The sequence below is a fragment of the Emys orbicularis genome, chromosome 5 (assembly GCF_028017835.1).
Source record: "Emys orbicularis isolate rEmyOrb1 chromosome 5, rEmyOrb1.hap1, whole genome shotgun sequence".
Classification (NCBI taxonomy): Eukaryota; Metazoa; Chordata; order Testudines; family Emydidae; genus Emys; species Emys orbicularis.
The window spans coordinates 11,567,029-11,589,686 of NC_088687.1; the positions used below are offsets into that span (position 1 = coordinate 11,567,029).

General features: G+C 45.6%; 2 protein-coding genes across 2 annotated transcripts in view; one reads left to right on the plus strand and one right to left on the minus strand.

Moving 5' to 3' along the window:
* Positions 1–7,476, plus strand: part of CDKL2 (cyclin dependent kinase like 2) — a 31,591-nt gene extending 24,115 nt beyond the window's left edge. Inside the window, exons 8-12 of the mRNA XM_065405266.1 lie at positions 1,449–1,741; positions 4,671–4,764; positions 6,307–6,424; positions 6,622–6,728; positions 7,417–7,476. Of these exons, the coding sequence (XP_065261338.1) occupies positions 1,449–1,741; positions 4,671–4,764; positions 6,307–6,424; positions 6,622–6,728; positions 7,417–7,476 (672 nt within the window). The remainder of the gene's footprint in view (positions 1–1,448; positions 1,742–4,670; positions 4,765–6,306; positions 6,425–6,621; positions 6,729–7,416) is intronic.
* Positions 7,477–15,145: 7,669 nt separating this feature from the next.
* THAP6 (THAP domain containing 6) lies at positions 15,146–22,615 on the minus strand. Its single transcript, XM_065405396.1, has 5 exons — positions 22,570–22,615; positions 21,776–21,901; positions 17,529–17,736; positions 16,694–16,819; positions 15,146–16,239 (listed from the first exon to the last, which is right to left on the minus strand). Exons 2-5 carry the CDS (start codon positions 21,853–21,855, stop codon positions 15,985–15,987), a joined length of 669 nt encoding a protein of 222 aa, XP_065261468.1. The 5' UTR covers positions 21,856–21,901; positions 22,570–22,615; the 3' UTR covers positions 15,146–15,984.
* Between the last annotated feature and the right edge of the window lie 43 nt (positions 22,616–22,658).

Consider the following 22,658-nt stretch of genomic DNA (forward strand, 5'->3'; position numbering starts at 1 on the left):
TGCCCTGCACCCCCCACCCCTCTGCCCTGAACCCCCCCACCCCAACACACACCCAGCCTTCTGCCCTGCACCCCCACAGCCCCATCCCTCTGCCCTGAACCCCCCACTCAGCCCTCTGCCCTGCACCCCCATATTCCCAGCCTTCTGCCCTGCACCCCCCATACCCCAACACACACCCAGCCTTCTGCCCTGCACTCCCTGACCGCTCAGCCCTCTGCCCTGAACCCCCCACCCCAACACACACCCAGCCTTCTGCCCTGCACCCCCCACAGCCCCCAGCCCTCTGCCCTGAACCCCCCCACCCCAACACACACCCAGCCCTCTGCCCAGCACCCCCACAGCCCCAGCCCTCTGTCCTGAACCCCCCCACACACACTCAGCCTTCTGCCCTGCACCCCCCATACCCCAGCCTTCTGCCCTGCATCCTCCAGCCCTCTGACCTGACCCTTGAACCCCCCACACATCCAGCCTTCTGCCCTGCACCCCCCCAGCCCTCTGCCCTGATCTCTGAACCCCCCCACACACACACCCCAGCCTTCTGCCCTGAACCCCCTCCCCCAGCCTTCTGCCCTGACCCCTGAAACCCCCCCCCCAGGTCTGGGGTCCCGGCCACAGGCCCTGATCAGCCCGCTTCCGGCCTAGGTGAACAGAACCCCAGGCTGGCAGCGAGCTGAGCAGGCTGGTGGCGTAAGATCAGCATTTTAATTTAATTTTAAATGACGCTTCTTAAACATTTTGAAAATCTTGTTTACTTTACATACAATAGTTTAGTTATATAATATAGACTTATAGAAAGAGACCTTCTAAAAAGGTTAAAATGTATTACCGGCACGCGAAACCTTAAATTAGAGTGAATAAATGAAGACTCGGCACACCACTTCTGAAAGGTTGCCGACCCCTGGCCTAACCCCTTGTGCAGACACAACTAGGTTGATGGAAGCATTATTCTGTTGATCTAGTTACCATCTCTCGGAGAGACAGATTAACTACACTGATGGAAAAACCCTTTCCATCAACGTAGGAAGCATCTACACTATAGCGGGAGAGTTACAGGGCCACAGCTGTGCCACTGTAGCGTAGACCTGTCCTGCAACACGATTAGGCCCTGTTAGTGCTATTTTACTAAGCACCTAGGTGATGAGAGAGAGCATGCCCTTTAATTTTCCTAAACATGTTAAAACCAAACCAAACCTCCCGCGTTGATGGGATGTGGTAAGATAAATTATTTACATAGGACAGTGAGACTTTAAGTCTTTTGTGAATTATGAACTCTACCTTCTGCTGATGAACAGGTGTTTTCTTCATAACATCACTACACTTCTACCTGAATCTCACCGCTTCTTATGAGTGTCTGTCTTCTGTTCTTTTTCCACACATGCTGCCGTAAATTAATGTTGACGTCCGTTCTAACCCCCAATAGGCGGAGTGACACTTCTCTTTCTAAACAGGACTTCAACATTGATCCAAAAATCAAAGATTCTAAACTGTTCAAGGTGAAATTATCCAAAGCTGAGGTGGAGAAAGCTGACAGATCTTCCAATATGAGCTCCCTGTATGACAGTGGAACCAGTCAGTTCAAAACAGTCCCTCCGACAAGCATGAAAGACTCCAGCAGCAGCTTGGATTACATAAAGAACCCAGGCATGGTTATTCCTCCCATTATCCCGAACCTTGCCACCATCACGCCCAATATAAGTGTTAACTCTGGGATGGGAACTATTCCTGGAACCCATAATTACAGGTATGGAAGCTAAATAGAACAGTAGAGGAGTTTAGCAAATGCTCCTTAAGGAGAGAGTCATGGAATGACATTGTTACAAAGAAGGGGGTTAAATGGGTTTTGGGCAGGGCTGGGTGGGTGGTAAAAGATTTTCAGCAGTACGGGGGAGGAGCTGTAATTGTATTTTGAGATTATGGAATTTAAGAGTTAGAATCTCTGCTTTCCTGAGTTTATGCCATTCTCCCAGCTTCATGGAGCATAAAGGGGGAGCTGGTTATGGCTTCCTGATTCTCTCCATGGCCCTGATGCAACTTCATGGCTGCTGTAATATATGCCAGTAGGCAACAGTCCTCATGGGACCAAACACCATTTAGAGATTCCCAGAGCACAGCATGCTCTGACCACTCACGCTCGCCCTTACGCACTCCTTCCACCATAGGGTGGCATCAGGACTGGCTATGACAGCTCTGGGGACACTGCCATGTCATTTTCTGCTTTATTTGCACCACATGAGCAGCACAAAGCAGAGCAGACAGAGGACTGCCTCTAGGAGTGTAACCACAAAGGAAGTTATCAGTTAGAAGGCAGTTATCCTAAGCAAATTGATTGGTTTTTTTTTTGTATTTGGAGATCCCAGAATCTACAGCTGGTGAACACGAGTTCTTGTCTGTAATACTTACTCCTGGGGGAATTCTGTGCCACTGCGCACATGCAGAATTCATGTCCCCCTGCAGTTTTTTTTTCTCCGCAGAAAATACATTCAGTTTACGCCTTTCGCCCACCAGGGGCTGCTGTGGTGCAAGAACAGAGAGCAGCTGCTCACCAGCCATAACAGCTGATAGGGAGAGAGCAGAAGCTGCATTTCTCACAGCGCCCTGCCAACGGGGCCAGGTGAGGAGGCACATATTGGGGGAGTGGGAAGATAGAGCAGGGCACACGGGGTTGCTGGGAGGTCAAGTAGACTGGGGTTCAAAAGGGCTAGTGTGGGGGACAGACTGGGGTGGGGACTGAAATGGGGTGGGGGTGCAGGGCCACATGGGATTTGGGGGGCAAGGGTTGGCTGAGTGGGGGTGCAGGGACACATGGGGATGGGGGAGGGGCAGGTGGTGCAGGGACACATGGGGATGGGGGAAGGGGTGCAGGGACACATGGGGATGGGGGAGGAGGTGCAGGGATACATGGGGACAGGGGCAGATGTGCCTAAAGAATGAGAGAGGCTAGGGGTCAGCCAGGGTCTGCATGGGGGGAGGCTCCCCAACCCCATAACAATCCCTCCCCCACCTTCCAACTCCCCCCACCACCACCACCACCACCACACACATTCCATACTTCTCCGAGCCACATCCAACAACCCTCCAGGTTCATTCCCAGGCTCCTTCCCTCTCTCTCGGCTCCTCCGTTACCCCTGACTCCCCCAAGCCTTTGCACTGCTTCTGAGGGGTGTGGACGTTTCTGTATTGTAGTTTAAATGAATGATTACTCAAAGTTCTGTATTAATATGCCTAGTAAGGAATCTATATGTAAAAAAAAAAAAAAAAAATCCTGAATCTTTCATTGTCTGTATTGTTACAGACATACTTGTTGGCAGGTATTTTGAAATAAATTATCAAAATAATTGAAACTGACATGATTACATTGTTATTTTGACAAATAAAATATGCAGAATTTTAAAATATTTTGTGCAGAATTTTTATATATTTGGTGCAGAATTTTTAATTTTTTGGTGCAGAATTCCCTGAGGAGTAAGTTCTGTGTTAGCAAATAATGGTTTATCAGCTATTCTGGAAACATACAGACATGGATCAGTGTTGCAGTCTGGTGTATTCCTTGCTGTAACAGATGTTTAATAATTATGGGCCAGATAGAGCCCAGGGTGTAGGGGCATGAAAGAGGGAAGGGTGCAAAGATCATCCTTCTTGTCCCTTCTGCACAGGATCTGGGACACACATACTCACTTGAGCTCTGATTTGCGGGACTAACTGTAACTGTCTCAAAGGGGGCAAGCAAGGCTGTGACCTCAGTCCCCGCTGTAGCTAGTCAGCTGTAGAAGGGAGATCACCCTGCACCCTCTTTAGGGGTGCAGTAGCACCTGTGCTCCGTTTGTCCTCTGGGTAGCTGCAGGAAGTATTGTGGCTCTGAAGATTGTTTCTTGGGGCTCCTGCTGGTGCAGTTAAAGGGCCCCACACCATCCCCAAACACAGGTCTGTGCATAGAAGGCACAATAGTGAGCCCTAAGTACAACTATAGCAGGGAGAGAAGAGTGACTGCAAAGAGTTTTGCATCAGAAAGCAGGAGTAGGAGAGCGCTGTCTGTGATTAAAAAATTAGACAGGCAGTATTCTCACTTGAAGTCAATGGGATTCCAGGATTTTGCTTATATGTGGGATGGATTGTAATCTTCCCCACTGTGTGTGTGTGAAACAACTTAGTTCGGAATCTAGAGTGTGTATCAAAAGTGGTGAAAATGTATCTGCCCGCTCACCAGCCCTCCCCCACCACTTCAGTGTGACCCAGCTTTGATGTCATGCTACGTTCTGCCAGCGAAGAAGGATGTGGGATTCTCCTCTCTGGTCGGAGTAACTAATACAAACCCTCACAGGACGCTGGCAGGCTAGTTTGCCAATAACAGTCCTAGATACCAGCCTTATGAATGGATTCTTGAGGTGAGTCCATTGGAGCTGTTTGTCCGTATCACAATGCCACACTCTTCTGGGAGAGATTGACCTTGATTTTCATTGCTCGACAGGCCCAAGACTAATAGCAAGGGTACACTTCTGATCAGGGTTGTAATCCACTGGCAGTGCAGTGTATATGTTAGAGACCAATAGCTCAACAACTGATTGTCAGGGCTGGATGTCTCACGTTGCAGCGTTATCTTTATATGATGATGTTGCCAAGAGATTATTGCTAATTCTGACTGGAGTCTTGGATTTTTTTGTTTTTGTTTATAGAGTTGATGAGAAGACTAAAAAATACTTAACCCCTTTTATAAAGCAAGGGAAACATTCACCAGCAGGGCATTACAATGTCAGCTTCGGCACATCGGTAAGCATCGTCCTTCTCCTGTAGTGAAAACAATGTATTTTAAACTTCAGTATTTACTTTCATGTCATTAATACCTTTCATTTCGGCCTTCTCAAGATATATTTCCCTTCTTTGGTTTGGGGACATCATATATAATAGTTTACTCACAGTCATGTTATGTGAATGTATGGTACTGGAATATTATTTAAGTTAGAGGCGCTCTCCAAGAGATCTAAATGATAGACATGTATTCTTCTAGACAAGTGCAATTACAGTTTCTGGCCAGGCTGGGAGGAGAGACAGGTGTTGGCTATGGTGACCAAGTAGTTCAGGATTTACATTTAGAATTTTCTGTGGACAGATTGTAAAAATGAATGAATCACTCACATAAATGAGTGGCTAGCGGCTCCCACGGAATTCTCTTTGAAAGGCCATGCCGATTTAAAGCCTGATGCTATAGTCATTATTCAGGCAAAACTCCTCTCAAGATCAGTAAGAGTTTTGTCTGAGTAAGGACTGCACAGTTCAGACCACTTTCCAGTTTTTGATGTTCTGCGTAAGTGTAGGTAGTTTCCTTAAATTACTGATTTCCTAAAGCTTGTCTTGAGGATTATTCAACAGAATGTTTCTAGGAAAGAATACAGGCTGTTTTGGTACTCTGACGCTTGAGTAAGTCTCATAGTAGAGAATCTCGCTTCTTTTAAACCTGAATAATGGTTGTTGTCAGATGCTACCGGTGTGGTGCTCTGCTTTCTCCTATGTTGATATCACTCGGCTGCGTGCGTGTGTTCCCTCTGTGTGCTGTCCCAGCTCTGCAGATAGCTGACACAGCAAACCCGACGAGAACCCCCAATAACCACAGAGTCTAGTAAGATGCAAAGTCACGTCGAGTAGGTTTATTGCGACCTCGGACACAATTGCAGTTCCCCATAGATTACTTAGTCTACCGGGCATACTACTAATAGATGCCTCTTGGCAATGGACCCGGCTCAGTCAGTGGCGGGACTTTCCACTGCCCCCTCGGCCGGACAAAGACACCACCCCAGGGATACATTTTTATACACAGGTACAAACAAGTTACACATCACTCCTGACGTATTGAGGTGCAACCCCTCTACGCAGCAAGGTACAACCCTTCTACGTAGTAAGGTGCCGTCTCTCACCTTGTACATGTTGGTTTGAACAAAACAACACTATCCATCATATTCCCCTTTTGGCCCTGTCATTGGGATGGGTCAGCCTGTTCCTTGTTGTGTGTGGAATGCACAAGTATGCGAATGTTCTGATATCTGGTGTCCAGTACCTTTTAGGTATGTCTCTTTTTGCAGCATCAGCCCTTTCCTTGCCAGCTTCTGTGAGCAGGGCCTGCCTCTGGCTCACAGCTTAACTTTGCTTTATGTTAGCAAAGTCTTGACCATTACTTTAGTTCAGGCTTTAGGCCTCATACCAGGCCTCTGATACCAAGGTTTATATCTCAGGGCCTCCTCTTACTACAGTGGTTTTACTTTTAGTACCCCTCGCTTTGCTATACATTGCTCCTGTAACTCAATCCCTTGCTCTCAGGTCTCAAATGAAAAGAACGTTCTTCAGGCAGACAAGAAAAGATGGGAATTCTCCAAGACAGATGTGCGTTTGCCTGAGCTAAACTATAACCATCTCCCTGAACTCAAAGGAGTGGACGGTACGAGCTTTAATTTGCTGTTAATTAAAACTGGATGATAAATAAGTTACAAAGAGCAGTATAAGTTGCATCAAGACATTTATTTTTTTAATCATATTAGCATGTGACAGGTTTTCTGAGAAGGAAATATTGACACTATATGCTTAAAACAACAACAAAAATCCATAGCAGGCAATGCATTTATTTGTCTTCTGCAGCTCGAAATTCCAGATTTGTCAAAAAGGAGAACAAAACAGTCTCAGAGTCTCGCATTCCATCCCTTGCCACCATCGATCTTCACAACCCGAGCCTGGCTTTGCAACAGGTGACGATCCAATGAAATGCTTTGCACTGTTCTACTTGGCTTTTCTGCCAAGGTTTTCAAAGCACGTTGCAAGCAGCAAGAGCAAAAAGGTTTGAGGCAGTCTCTCTGTGCAACACATTGCATTCCAGGGTGTCTGATGAGTAGCAGCATAGTCACTGGAGTAATTTGTTTTAGGACAATGCAGGAGTTTTGGAGCCTGATGGGGGGGAAAAGAACCATTTTGGAAAAACTTTTGGCCCAAATTTATGACCCTGGGATTATCCTGGGGGCAAACCTGGACCGTGTTCGAGGTTCACAGTACCACCACAATTCCTGTGTATTTCACCTGTTTTCAGGGTTTGTTACGCACAGCACATGGCTTACAAATGGGTGAACTGAGATGCAGAGGCTACAGAACAATGCCCATGGTGACACAGTGAGTCAGTGCAGAGTGGGAAATAGAACCCAAACGTTGGAGCAGAAATGGTTTGGCCATTCTAGGCAAAAAGGGAAAAAAAAAAAAAGGTGAAGGATGGAGAAAAAACCATGTATGCTGATTTGCAATATGATCAATGAAGAATCTGCCCATGTTCTGTTGATATTGCACTTGGGACAGGCTGAAGGTTATTGATGATCAGTTTTACTAGGTCATACTGCTTTTAGGCTGGTATGTTAGGAATTACATTAATATTTGTTTTCTGACTGGCAGATATCGGGAACATCACTGCCAGATGCTTCAGAAGCCAGCTTCCCTCGAGTAGAACGCTAGCCCGGAGAGGAACTGAGGGATTGGGTACTTTTTGCCTCTGAAGCGTATGTATTACTTTCTGCAGCTTAGCCTCTTGTTGCCTTTCAAAAAGAACACTTGACAAGGGCGGATACCTTTTGTGGGTTTACTGAAGAGAGAGCCTTCTGATGTTCGATATCGCCGTTTGCAGCATACTCGTGTTTAGAACGTATTTGTGCTGCTGCCGAGCAGGGAAGACCAGTGCATGACTTTGTGAATGGGTCCCTTTTCCTGTATCGTGCTGTGGAGTTCCATGCATATGTATCTTGATCCTAAGTGGATTTTATTTTTATTTTTTTTGTGAAACTGACCTGAGGTGTTCGGCATTAGAGAGGGGGATGGAATGCATTATGGAATTGTGTGTGTCTTCTGAAAAGATGGTTACCCAACAGTGAAACTAAGTCAGTGTGTTAGGATACTGATCAACTCCTGTCGTGGGGAGAAGAGCTGTACCCAGAGATGGATGAGGTTTTGTGGGGCCCTGGGCCAGAGTAAGTGTGGGCCTCTCCCCTCCACTTCTGCATGCAGTCCCCTTCTTCCCCTGGTGCTCCTGCCAGGGAAATGGGGTTAGAGCGCGTGGGGCTCCTGCTGGGGGGTGGGGTCGGGGCGTGGGGCCTCCCCCGCTCCCTGGCAGGAGCACCTGGCGGGCAGAGCGTGGTCAGGGTGCATGCCCATTTTTCCGGGGGCCCCTGGGCATGGGCCCTGTTGGCCCAGTGGCTAATCCACCACTGGCGGTACCAACGGCATCCAATACAGTTATCTTGTAGTAAACTATTTTTCTTAAAAAAAAAACAACAACAAAAAACATATTTTTTGTTGAGAGCCAGTTGAGAGCCCCAGGTCTCAGTGAGAGAGCGCAGAGTTACCAACACTTATGAGCCAAGAAAAGATGGTAACTCCTACACTTTAATCTTTTTAAAGAAAAAAGAGAGCTGGCAAATTTAACAGACCCAAAAGAGAGTGACGTACGGGAAACTTAGATAACGGAAGAAAAAATTCACTGAGACTACATGTTAAAGACACACTGTCACCATAAAAATTGTCAATGGAAAATGTATCAATATGCTATCAATAACGCTTACATTTAAAAGTTAAAACTGAATGAATTTTAAAAATCTAATATACTTTTTGCCATGTGTTTACTATTGTCATTTCACTAATTTTGGGTAGTGAAACTTAAACTGCTCACTTTTCATGACTGGTTCCCAGGCTCTGGCCTAGAGCTGATGTATTTTGATTTCCAACACTACAGGGGACTGTTTAAATTTTAATAAATCATGTTTTTGTGAAATCTTTACAAATCATCAGTACAGACGTACTCGTGTTGTGGTTTTTTGTAACACCCTGTTTAATATGAAATACTAATTTTGGTCCTAAACTACGGACAACATCACTAAAATATCAGAACCGTTTGAAGATAAATATTTGTGCATTGCCTGCATATCCTCATCTGTGTACCTCACCCCTGGCAGCATCCTCCTGCAAATACTCACCCTGCTCCTGAACCGGATTCAGTTGTTGGGAAGGGCTAAGGGATTACTGTATATAAAATCCACTTCAGGGATTGTTACCATCCGAAATCAATTAAATCAAGAGATGTCTCTAGCATTTATATTGAGAATTTTTGAATGGTCTAGGATTCTGTAGCATTAGTGACTATCAATTGTTGAAATGGATCTGATAGCTGCTTAAAGAAACACCGTCAAGTTGAAATCTCGTCAGTTAAAGGAAGTGCATTAAAACTGGTTTCTGGTGTTTCAACTCTACCAGTTGTTGTTTTACAGTCACATTTTCCTGTTTGTGGGTTGTGTGTGTAGGTTATTTTTGTGGGTTTTTTTTTTCCATATCTTCCCTCTTGCCAAAGTAAAGACTTACACAAACAGGGGGAACTGACTGACTTTGCAGAGCGAATGGTAACACTGATTATACACACAGTGCTATCAAATGCACAAAGTAAATAAACTGCAAAAAGGAAGAAATCGTGTTTGCTGACTTCTTTCAGTTATAACAACTTTTTTATAGGTTACTTTTCTAACTGGGCTACAGTGGGAACTGCTGGGGGCTTGGCACTCTTGAAAAGCCTGTTACTTGTTTAGGAGCCTAAGTAAGGAATTAGCCTAACTTCTTAAGCTGGTGTCTTTATAAAGTCCTCCCCATAGTCATGGATACAAACTATTAAGACAGAAGCATGACTTTTAAATAGGTGTCTGTCTTTTTTTCCGGGGCGGGGCTTGTTTTTTTACTTTGCATGATGGCACAATTTCCTGCCATTCTTGGTTTGTTTGTTTTAAACTCTGAAGTCCTAGGTGCATTTTTGAAATAGCCTCTCAATGTAAAGGATGTGTGCAGGTTTCTGTCCAAAAGGAAAATGTATTTCCTATTTTGAGAAAAAGAAAGCTTGTTCTCGTCTATACAGATTATTATACCGTACTTGTCACCATAGTTCTGAGCACCTTCTGATCGTGCACTGAAGTATGTAACTTACATCTGTCATGTGTGGTTTGTTCTCTTTCAGCCTCTCCCCAGGTGGAGAATTGTGTGCACGGTGTACTGGTTCGTTTTGGTAGGGTGTTTTCCTTAGGTGCACACTTTTCTGTATTTGTGTCAGAGCGGGCAAGTCACAGCAGTGTGCCTTGTACTTGGAGCAGAAGGTAGTGAGGTTTGGGAAGGTCCCTTAGTTCCTGGGCGGAGTTTGTTCCTTCGTCTCAGACCAGCTTCTTCAGGCAAAACTCTGTCTCCTGTGCAAACAAGCTTTATTCTTACGGTAGAAAGTTCCGTTGTGCCAAAGGAGCGGAGTTATCAACCTCCCACGGCTTTAGGTGATCTTCCCATATCCTGGGCCCAGGCCATGGAGTGCCTTGAAGATGGGGACTGAGACCTTGAACTCGATTGGATATTCTCTGGGAAGCCAGTGTAGGGCGTGGAGGCCGGGTCTGAGGGGTTTGTGGTGGCCCGTGTTGCTGAGGAGATGCGCTTCAGCTTTCTGTACTAGTTGGAGTTTCCTAAATGCTGAAGGCGTCATGCCCAGGTATATGGCATTGCTGTAGTCCAGATGGGAGGTGACAAAGGCGTGAATAACTGAAGCCCGGTCATCGTTCTCTGAGATGGGATGCCGTCTCCTAGCCAATTGGAGGTGGTGGTAAGTGTTAATCACAGTTGCTGCTATATGAGAACTTTGCGTTAGCGAGAAATCCAGGACCCTCCGAAACTAGACTGCATTGACCAGTTGTGGGTGTGTGCCTTCAACCCAAGGAGACCGCACCACGGCTACAAACTCTTCAAAGTGCTTCCTTCTGCCCACCAGCATCACCTCCTTCTTGCCAGGGTTCAGCTTCAACCAGCTGTCCTTCATCCGGGAGCTGATCGTCTCCAGGCACTGGGCCATCTTGGAGGTAGTGGGGGTGGGCAGATGTGGTGAAAGACAGGTAGAGCTTGTGCCAGTATTAGTGCTTTAAATGTAATATGTGTTCTCAACCCAGAGTGGATGAGGTTTATTCATATTTGGAGGATGGCATTTGGTCTTGGCACAACAGTACACAACCGAGACTAGCAGTTCTCTAGTGGGACGTGGATAACGTTTATGATAAAGGAAGCAGGCGTTATGATTGGCCTTGATCTACCATCGGGCTCTTCTAGCACCCAGCCCTGCCCAAGGACAGAGGGCTCTACATTAGCAGATTGCGATGCAGGATTGGGGACTGCATTAGTAAATGTATGAGGACACCCCCCTTCAGATGTGGCAGCTCATTTTCCAGAGCGGTCCTAGAGATCTTTCTGTGGCTCATTTATCACTGGGAGTTGGTTTGGGCTATGATGCAGGTAATCATGGAACTGACATTTCTTGCATATTAGCTGCTGCTCTTACAAACAGCCCTGGGGCTTTTGATAGCTGCTATTTGGTACCGGAGATCTTCAGGCAGACACACAGGGTGTGGGTACCAGTGTACACTAAGTTTACAATAAGAACATTGAGTCCTTTCTGTCTGTAGGTCTCAAAACGCTGTCCAAAGGTGGCTATGTATTGAGTAAATGACATGTGCGAGGTGACACAGCCAGTTCAGTGGCTGAGCTGGGAACAGAACCCAGGTTCTCTGCTCCTACTCCCATGCCCCAGTGGTCTGGGCTGCTGCCCTTACTGCTACATCACATACATCAGGTTGGTTTGTCTTTTACATTTTGCTTTTGTTCATTCTTCCTGTACCTGAGAATGAGATCTCTGACCCAAGAGCCTGCGAGTGAAGCGATGGAAAATAACTCCCCCAGTGTATATTAAAATGTGCTGTGTATTTCATTATCAATACTTTAATGCAAATATTTATCAGTATGTTTTAGAGATATTCTGTTGCTTTAATGCAATGTTACCAGTTTTGTATTGTGCACCTTATAGTTCACTTCCTTGTTTTTTATCATAATTCTTGGACTCTGATATCACTTTCCCTTTTTGAGGAGGTGGAATAGTCACTGTCTTTATAGTCACTGTCCGAGGGCCGCGCCGCCGGAGCCCGCCGCTGAGCGCCGCGCTGCCGGAGGCCGCCGCCGAGCGCCGCCAGAGCCCGCCCCCCCCCGCTGAGCGCCACGCCGCCCGAGCGCCCCCCCCCCCCCGCCGAGCGCCGCCCCGCCAGAGCCCGCCGAGCGCCGCCGGAGCGCCCCTCCCCCCCCCCCGCGGAATGCCGCGCCGCACTGCCCCCCGCCACCCCAAGATTGGCCGCCCCTTACCAGGTGCCGCCCCAAGCATGTGCTTGGTTGCCTGGTGCCGGCCCTGAGCCTGGGAGAGCGTTGCTGAGATTTTGCGATCTCAGGCCTTTAACAGCCGCTCTGATTAGCGTCAATGTGGAGAGGCGCTGAAAGCCGCCCTTTAGCATTGCTAGGGGCTGGAGTCGTGCTGCTCACCCCGGCTTGTGCCTTGGCAGTGCTCAGGAAGGAGTGCCAGTAGTGCCAGTGTGTGGGAGCAAACTGAGCTGGCGGTGTAGGGAAACGTGGCTTCGCATGGAGCCGGGGGAGCAGATTCAGCACAGGCTGATAGAAAGCTTCCCAAGAGACTGGCAGTCCCCACTGTGTAAGTGTCCCCTCTCCCAGGCGCAATGCAGACATGGGTCAGTTGCAATACTCCAGCTGTATTTTAACTCCCCTCATCCCTGTCCCTTCAGCTTGGGTTAATAACCCTCTGAACTCATCAGTGCTGACAAGCATCCCTGACCTGCCCAGACGGCGCAGCCTCCCACGTCAAGGCATTCTGGGGGAGGGATATCTGCCTGATGCCCTGAATGTTCTACCCGGCGTGGGTGGTCTCCTAGCCATACCTGGGGCGGAAGCTTAGACTAATGCAGCTTTTTAGTTGTGTGAAGGAGCCAAGTCCAGCTGTCTGTGCCTGGGGGATAGTTATAATACTCTAGGGCATGTTACGGAGGCAATAAGAAAAAAGTCCAAATAACCCCATGTAATGTCTTTCCATTTTTTACTGTCCCTGATCATCATAAATAGATCATTGTATTAAAAACATAGAAAGTATCTTCTGGATTGAATAAAACACCTGTTTGAAAATATTTGGGGAAAGCCACAATGCATCTTTGCCCCCCTTCCTGCTATCCGCATAAGGGCGTTTTTTGTGTCTCTTCCCCTAAGAGCAAAGGATTCTTAGCCTAGATCCTGAACCTAGAAGCCATCAAGCAAATGTGGACGCTGTGTGTGAATTATCAATGCTACTGCATAGTTCAGAAACTATATACAGCAATAAAAGCTGCCTTAGGTGCATTCTTACTCTGCAGAACACTGTGGGCTCCTGTAAATAAATTTACACTGGTTTTATAAGAAGTATGGATGCTGAACTGAAAGTGTTGTTAGCAGCTTCCCCGTTGAGCACACTACACCCAGCCCTTGAGCACTGAGTTCATACGTTGTTGTTTAGCAAATGCTGTACTTCAGTCTCCCACTCTAAGAAAACAGTGCCCAGAATAGCTACCTCTTTCCCACCAACACTCTTTGCAAAGGGCTTACGTTTCCTGTTTATAATGCACCTGAATTCATTCCAAATTGATGCAAAGCTTAGACCAGGAAAATGCCACGTGCTGACTGCAGAATTAGTGACTGATGCCTTACATCTAATACACTCACGATACAGAGAAGAACAAATGATCAATCCATGATCTTAAAACATCTTGGGGCAAACTTCACCTGGACCCTTGAGAGAACAGCTGAATGTGAAATCATACGAACATAGGAGTGGGATGGAGGGCATAGAGTCCAGTGCCCTGCTATTGCAGGCAACCACCTCGTATAATCCCATTCATAAATTTATCAAGCTCCATTTTGGGAGCTCTGCACATGCACTCCAGGGTAGTAAAGATCCAGATTAGGGCTGTCGATTAATCGCAATTAACTCACACGATTAACTCAAAAAAAAATAAAAAATTGCAATTTAAAAAAAATTAATTGCGATTAGTTGCCGTTTTAATCACATTGTTAAACAATAGAATACCAATTGAAATTTATTAAACATTTTTGGATGTTCTTCTACATTTTCAAATATATTAATTTCAGTTACAACACAGAATACAAAGTGTACAGTGCTCACTTTATATATTTTGATTACAAATATTTGCACTGCACAAATGATAAAAGAAATAGTATATTTCAATTCACCTCAGACAAGTACTGTAGTGCAATCTCTTTAATCGTGAAAGTGCAACTTACAAATGTAGATTTTCTTTGGTACATAACTACACTCAAAAACAAAACAATGCAAAACTTTAGCGCCTACAAGTCCACTCAATCCTACTTCTTGTTCAGCCAATCGCTAAGACAAACATGTTTGTTTACATTTATGGGAGATAATGCTGCCCTTTTCTTATTTATAGTGTCACCAGAAAGTGAGAACAGGGGTTCTCATGGGACTTTTGTAGTCAGCATTGCAAGGTATTTACATGCCAGATATGCTAAACATTCGTATGCCCCTTCATGCTTCGGCCACCATTCTAGAGGACATGCTAATGATGCTCGTTAAAATAATATGGTTAATTAAATTTGCGACTGAACTCCTTGGGGGAGAATTGTATGTCTCTGGCTTTATTTTACCCGAATTCTGCCATGTTATAGCAGTCTCGGATGATGACTCAACACATGTTCATTTTAAGAACACTTTCGCTCCACATTTGACAAAATGCAGAGACGTGAGATGTCTAAATATAGTTACAGCACTCGACCCAAGGTTTAAGAATCTAAAGTACCTTCCAAAATCTGGTGTGGGATGAGGTGTGGCACTTGCTTTCAGAAGTCTTAAAAGAGCAACGCTCCAATGCAGAAACTACAGAGCCCAAACCAGCAACAAAGAAAATCAACCTGCTGCTGGTGGCATCTGACTCGGATGATGAAAAGAACATGCGTCGGTCCGCACTGCTTTAGATCGTTATCGAGCAGAACCCGTCATCAGCATGGACGCATGTCCTCTGGAATGGTGGTTGAAGCATGAAGGGACATATGAATCTTTAGCGCATGAAGCGGGCAGCATTATCTCCTGCAAATGTAAGCAAGCTTGTTTGTCTGAGCGATTGGCTGAACAAGAAGTAGGACTGAGTGGACTTGTAGGCTCTAAAATTTTACATTCTTATTTTTGAATGCAGGGTTTGGGTTTGTTTTTTTTTGGTTTTTTACATAATTCTACATTTATCAGTTCAACTTTCATGATAAAGAGATTGCACTACAGTACGTGTATTGGATGAAGTGAAAAACTATTTCTTTTGTTTTTTTACAGGGCAAATATTTGTAATCCAAAATACATATAAAGTAAGCACTGTGCACTTTGTATTCTGTGTTGTAATTAAAATCAGTATATTTGAAAATGTAGAAAACATCCAAAATATTTAAATAAATGGTACTCTATTATTAATCGTGCGACTAATTTTTGTAACTGCTTGACTGCCCTAGTCCAGATATTAGAAAATTTCATTTAAATCCAGTCCACGATGGGTCATTATTCCGGAGAAGCTCCTTTGCCTTCTCCTGGTGAACAGCTCAACTCATAGCTACTGCCACGATCACTTGTCATCTTCCAGCACTTTCTCCTATCTATACAAATAGGGGATGTTGAACTTCTCTCCAGAGCCTGCTCATGAGACTCCCCCACCCTCTCCAAGTCTCCTGTGCACTGCTTTAGTCCTGATTTGTACTCTTAGGGCCTCACTAAGGTTCTGCATTATGAAATCTAAGCTAGAGGTGCCTCACCCTGCTAATCTGACAATTGTTTACATTTATATTTTGTCTTTTGTAGCTCACACTCCTGACCACTACCACAGCCCTCAGAGACCAAGATACCCTGTTACATGAGGGAGTTGTGTCCCAGGAGCAAGGATCTTGCCCAGATGGTATCTTTAGAGAAACAGCTTCTCCAAAGATCTGGTTGGTCCTGTTCACTGAGTGCTGATGACCAGCTTAAAACATCCCACTTCTGAATGTTGAGTTTAGGGAGACTTTGCAGCTATTCCTGCTGCAGTTACTTCAGTTGATAGTCTTCTCCTGTGTGCCCGCCTCACACCACTCCCAGCAATAAACATCCAGTTTACAAGCCGTTTCGGGGCTGATTAGATATTTGTTCTCCAGCTCCTGGATCACCGTCCTCAGTGATTCTCTGCGTTGTCGTTCTCTGTCAAAAGTGTTCCTCAGATGTTCCTTGGCCTCTTCAAGCTCACTGATTACCTGATCTAATTTACACTTCAGTTTCTTTGGACTGTCCATTATGCTGTAACTGTGCTCCTGGAAACAAAATTCAATACATTAGACATTCTCAACTTTCCCAAAGATCTCAGACTTCCACATGTTCTCCCCATTCACCAAGAAGGGGTTAAGAGACTGTTTAAAAAGCCAATCCCAACTCCCATTAGCAATCACTTTTTGCAAAACCATGTGGAGTGTGCAAAACCATGTGGAGTGTGCAAAACCAATCCTCCTAGCTAGTTAATCCACTATGGCTTAATGGTGGAACAATGTATAAGAAATGGAGCTGCCCTTACTGCTCTCTGGTGAACAATAAATTTGAGGGAGATGCTTGAACTGATGCTCTAACACAAATGAAAACAGGGACACTGAGCCAAATGCACTGGTGACCTAAGAGGATGCCGTTCCCTGCGGTTACACTGGCAGTGAGTATGCCCCACTGTTTTGAAAGTCTGCTTTATTTAGGTGGGTTCAAACAAGTCACTTTACTTACCAAGATGAATTGGGAATGAAATTCTCCTGTACTGGAAGGCGAATCCACAAGCTGGTGGTTATGAACTGTTACTGGCAGTGTTTTCAGCGGGGTGTTTCGTCTGCCATGAACTTTTCCTCGTCTCCGCTGTTATAAATACATATTTCACACTTCAGTTATTGAGTTAGAGACATCAGAAAGAGATGGGATTGTGCAGGCTAATGTGTGGCTGCAGTGTGCTGGAAGCAGGGGGAAAGGTGAAGTGAGGAATGAGTCCCACGCTGAATTGGGATGCTAAAAGCTATTCGTTAAATAGAGATCTGTCATTGCAAGAACTAAAGGTGAGGAGCTCTCCTGGGTCCCATCTAATGGGCGCTTTCCAGCCCAGTCTTTTTGGTATGTTGGGAATTTATTTAATTATATTATTGATTTGTATTAGGAAGCCCAGTAAAGGATCAGGACCTTATTATGTCAGGTCTAAAGCAAATCCCTGCCCTGAAGAGCTCACAGAATAAGCATTTGGCTAGACTTGAGGTAATCCGTTTCACTTCTCATTTTATGTACTTGACCATTTCGTGTTTGGACTCACAATGGTTATTTAAAAAAAAGCCTTCAAGGGCCTGATCCTCCACTGTTTACTCAGGCAATTCTGCCTGAGTACTGAGAGACCGAACAGGCCCAGAAAAATGCTAATCTTTGGGCACAATATTTTTCCACCTCTTCTCCTGTTACCTAGTGATAATCCAAAAGAAGAAAACATCATCTGCGTTCTATGTAAAGTGCAGGGAAAAGCCTGCCCGTGTTTGCCAATACAGTTAAATATAGGAACAATCACCTGCAGATTATAAAGACCAACCTGGAAATGAGAAGGAAATTCAAAAATAGAAGGGATGACTCCAGGTTTGAGCCTGATGTTGGGACCTCTTGTGTCGAAGTCTGACTTCTTAAAGTGGCGCGAACATAACACATCTGCTTTCTTAGGCTCCCACATACCTGCAGAGTTCACATCGAGCCTTTTCGTGGCCAACACCCACCTTCTTTTGGCCTCCTCATCGGTGGGGAATCTAGGACAAGTGTGCAGACAGGAAAGCACGTTGAATAGATAGCTATAGAGTCTCTAGCTTTACATAAGTATCTGTAACTCGTGATTGTAAAAGGGCAAACTTACAGGTAGCTTTGTGATCACTCCTTCAGGCAATGTATAGCCTGTGTGTGATTGTATGCAGGTTGACGCCCACACCCTACTCTACCCAGCCATGCCCCGCTGAGGTATAGAGCACTCCCAGCACCGCCTAGCAGACCCCTCCTTGTGCTCTGGTTACAGAGCCAACCATGTTATGACCTGTGCAGGAAGAAAGGGGCTGTGTCCTCCCCCACAAGCTTTTGAGTCAAATTAATTCACTTGAAGCCTGTTTACAGTAATAATTCATAAATCCTCAAGGAACTGACCTGGTAAATACAAACTGACAGAGGTGGGTTCAGTTCTGTAGCCAACATCGTGACTGTTTCCACTGACTATTTCTGTATGGCCTTTCATTTCAGAGATTCCAGACACTTCACATTTCATAAGACTATGAACTGATTTCCCCAACATCAATTTTGGGTAGGGTAGAAGTGATTAGTTTAGACATAAATATTCCTCACTCAGATGATATGAAAATGACTGCTCTATTTTGAAGGATGACACATACCTAGTGAATCTTTTGAGGTATCTAGTTCTGTGAGTGGAAAAAAAACACATTAAATGAAGTTTTAAAAATTTCCACAGCCCCAGACCCACACCTGAGTCTGGATTATTTTGACTCTTATAACCAGCATTACGAGAATTATGCTACTTTGTGGCTACAATGTTTAGAAGATGATTTCTTTTGGTTGAGTCTGGGATGAGACAGAGGAAAGCCTGAAAATGTTTCTTTGGATAATCATGGGATACACATCCTGTGATATGACTAAGTTTTCTGCACCCTTTCATTGTGCTAAACTTTATTTCTAAGATATTATTACTCAAGGGGACAGGCATTTGAGTTCATGTGTATTTTGGAAAGAAAAATACAAAATACTATTTTGATGGCAAGAAGCAGCCACTCTAAATGACTGGGTTTACAAACAAGGCAGCATGTACGAGTAAGGAGAAGAAATGCCAAGTGAATGAGTTACATAAGAACGGCCATACTGTGTCAGACCAAAGGTCCATCTAGCTCCGTATCCTGTCTTCTGACAGTGGCCAATGCCAGACGCTTCAGAGGGAATGAACAGAACAGGTAATCATCAAGTGATCCATCCCCTGTCGCCCATTCCCAGCTTCTGGCAAACAGAGGCTAGGGACACCATCCCGGCCCATCATGGCTAATAGCCATTGATGGACCTATCCTCCATGAATTTACCTACTGTATATACTCATTCATTAGCCCATTCGTTAATAAGTCGACCCCCCAAAATGGATAGGTAAAAATAGCAAAAACTGTATGACCCTTTCATAAGCCGACCCTATATTTCAGGGGTTGGAAAACTTTGGCTCCCGGCCATCAGGGTAAGCTGCTGGCGGGTTGGGATGTTTTGTTTACTTGGAGTGTCTGCAGGCATGGAGCTCCACAGCTCCCATTGGCTGGGAATGGTGAACTGCAACCACAGGGAGCTGAGAGGCTCCATGCCTGCAGACACTCCAGGTAAACAAAACAACAATGTATTAGATATTCAATTCAATGATTCCATAGAGTTTAAAATCATCAAATTTTGGTGTAGAGCCGTTTATAAGCTGACCCCCGCTCTTTGATGCGTCACTTTTTTACCAAAAATATTTGGCTTATGAATGAGTATATACTTTTTTGAACCCTGTTATGGTATTGGCCTTCACAACACCCTCTGGCAAAGAATTCCACAAGTTGACTGTGCATTGTGTGAAGAAATACTTCCTTTTGTTTTAAACCAGCTGCCTATTAATTTTATTTGGTGACCTCTAGTTCTTGTGTTAGAAGGAGAACTAAATACACTTCCTTATTTACTTTCTCCACACCAGTCATGATTTTATAGACCTGTATCATATCCCCCCTTAGTCGTTTCTTTTCCAAGCTGAACAGTCCCACTCTTATTAATCTTTCCTCATACAGAAGCTGTTCCATACCCCATATCATTTCTGTTGCCCTTTTCTGAACCTTTTCCAATTCCAATATATCTTTTTTGAGATGGGGTGACCACATCTGCATGCAGTATTCAAGATATGGGTGTACCAAAGATTTATATAGAGGCAATATGATATTTTGTCTGATTATCTATCCCTTTCCTAATGATTCCCAACATTCTGTTCACTTTTTTGTTTTGGCTGAGAGATTATCTTTAATGGAACAAATATAGACTACTGTGGCTATTGGCAGAGACGGCTAATAGCATGGGCAGAAATAGACCCTCTAGGGCAGGGGTGGCCAACCTGTGGCTCCGGAGCCACATGCAGCTCCTGTATAGACACCGACTCCGGGGCTGGAGCTACAGGCGCCATCTTTCCAATGTGCTGGGGGGTGCTCACTGCTCAACCCCTGGCTCTGCCACAGGCCCTGCCCCCTCTCCACCCCTTCCCCCCCCCCGAGCCTGCTGTGCCCTCGCTCCTCCCCCCCTCTCCCCCAGAGCCTCCTGCACACTATCAAGCAGCTGATTGGAAGGGAGGGGGAGGCACTGATTGGCTGGGCGACGCTGGGTGTGGGTGGTGGGAGCTGCTGACGTATTACTGTGGTTCTTTGGCAATGTACATTGGTAAATTCTGGCTCCTTCTCAGGCTCAGGTTGGCCACCCCTGCTCTAGGGTCTATTTTAATCCACATTTGGACAAAATTTAAGATAATTGTATTCTGGTGATTGTGTTAAGGTTGGCAGAATGTAATGCAATAACTAGAGATTCTTTGGCTGATTCTTCTTTCAGGTTCCCCAAGTGTAGGGCAGGAATTAGTTAGAAGCTTTAATATCAGAGGATTTCTCCAGCCTGCTCACCTCACTTTGTCTGAGACCATCACACTGGTGGAATAGCAGACCAGAGAGAGAAAGAGAGAGATCATTCCCCATACGCTCCACTAGCAAATGAAGACAACCCTATCAGGTGTTGTGCAATCTCTGACTACTGTCCAGAATGGAGGGGAGTTATTCACACTGCCCACTCTGAACAGAAGGTACTTTCTATAAGTTCCTTAATCAAAGAGCTCAGATGGGGTAAAGGGCCATGTTTAGTGATGAAGGCAGTTTATATCGTTTTTTGGATCCTATGGAACTATCTTTTGTTATTAACACTTTCTCTGTCTTTGGGTTTCCACCTAAATGCCCAGTTTATCCATGCCCACCTTAACCCCAATCTTCTATGTTAGATAACCAGGAGAGAGAAAATAACCTTCTTTGTTCACTTTTAATCAATTTGATTATAAATATCTTGACTTTATAACTGACTCCATAAACAAGACATGGTGAAAGTCAAAGTATCAGAGGTCTGGGCATGAGCTATTTTAATGGCTAATAAAGTATCTGTTGCTGAATTGTACCAAGTTCTCTCTTTTTGGAGTGTGCTCTGTATTTCCAGTAGCTTCCCCCTTATGAAGGTTGTGTTACTTTAACACTCTAGAAGCCAAATATTTTCAAATGACTGTACTATGCAATGTAAACATTTCACCCTCTTTGAACCACAGGTGAAGGCAAGCAGCTTGAGCACAGAAAAATCTTGAAATGTACAAGATTAAAATATGCCAAGGAACAAAAACAGTGGAAAGATGATACTTTCTGTGTGCTAATTACTTCATTTCTATCTTCAAAGATATTTACAAAGTTTTATTATTTTCCAGATGAGGTAATGAATGGGCAGAGAGGCGGTAAGAGACCAAAGCTACAAAGCAAGGTCCTGCTCGCATCTCCCTGCAATGGGAGGTCCTATCCCACCACGGACCAGTTCCAATGAGCAGCGTCCAACTCAGTAGCAGCACTGGGATTAGAACCTGGATTTTGTAACTCTAGCTCTGGGAGCATGGAACTGGCTCACATCTGCCCCTAGGTTCAAATGTAGACAGGAATCCTACTTTAAAAAAATAGGCAGAGAAGGTGTAAAGCAGTGTAGTTACACAAGTCTGAACCTTACACGTGAAACGTTAGTCCTCGTAACTTGGAATTCGGCAAACATCTCGATGCACATCCAATCGCCGAGCAGCTCTTCACCATGGCACTGGTGGCTCATCACAGAACTGGGGGGGAAACTGAGGCTGAGCTGGGAAGGAAATGAGGTAAGTAAGTGACAGCACCATTTAGCCTGGTGCGTTGACTCCAGCGCATGCATGAGGGCACGTAGGGTGACCAGAGCCCAAGTATGAAAAATCGGGACAGGGGCTGGGGGGGTAGGGTGACTAGACAGCAAGTGTGAAAAATCAGGATGGGGGTGGGGGGTAATAGGAGCCTATATAAGAAAGAGACCCAAAAATCAGGACGGTCCCTATAAAATCGGGACATCTGGTCACCCTATGGGGGGGTAATAGGAGCCTATATCAGAAAAAGCCCCAAAATCGGGACATCTGGTCACGCTGGGGGCATGACACCGGGACACTGTACGGACCGGTCCGAGACAAACTAACGCAGCCCAACGTGTTCGGGTTTCATGTGCTTTTAATACAGCGGGGGGGAGGGGAGGGGAGCGGCGTTAGTCACGTGCTAATTAACAGGATGCAAATCAGCTGGGCGCCACCTCGGTGACTATAATGACGTAACTCCCGCGCTGCTGGAGACTTTCCCCGGGGGGAGGGGGGGCAGGGAACCGGCACAGCCCGGCCGGGCCTGGCTTCGGAACCGCCGCCAGCCCAGCGTGTCCCCGGGGGCCGGGCCGGGCCGGGCCGCGCCGCGCGCGGCAGAACCCAGGCGGGGGATGGGGGAGGTTCCGGGTACCTGGGGGCAGCGGCGCTTCCTCCTCCGGGCTCTTCGCTTCCGCCCCGCTTGCCCCGCCGGAAGTCCCGCTCACGACGGAGGCCGGAAGT

Coding starts and splice junctions, on each gene's coding strand:
- THAP6 (XM_065405396.1), bottom strand. CDS start 21,855: ATGGTGAAGAGCTGCTCGGCGATTGGATGTGCATCGAGATGTTTGCCG. Junction 17,737..21,775: donor CGAGGACTAACGTTTCACGT/GTAAGGTTCAGA, acceptor CACTTGTCCTAG/ATTCCCCACCGATGAGGAGG. Junction 16,240..16,693: donor TTCATTCCCAATTCATCTTG/GTAAGTAAAGTG, acceptor TTTTGTTTCCAG/GAGCACAGTTACAGCATAAT.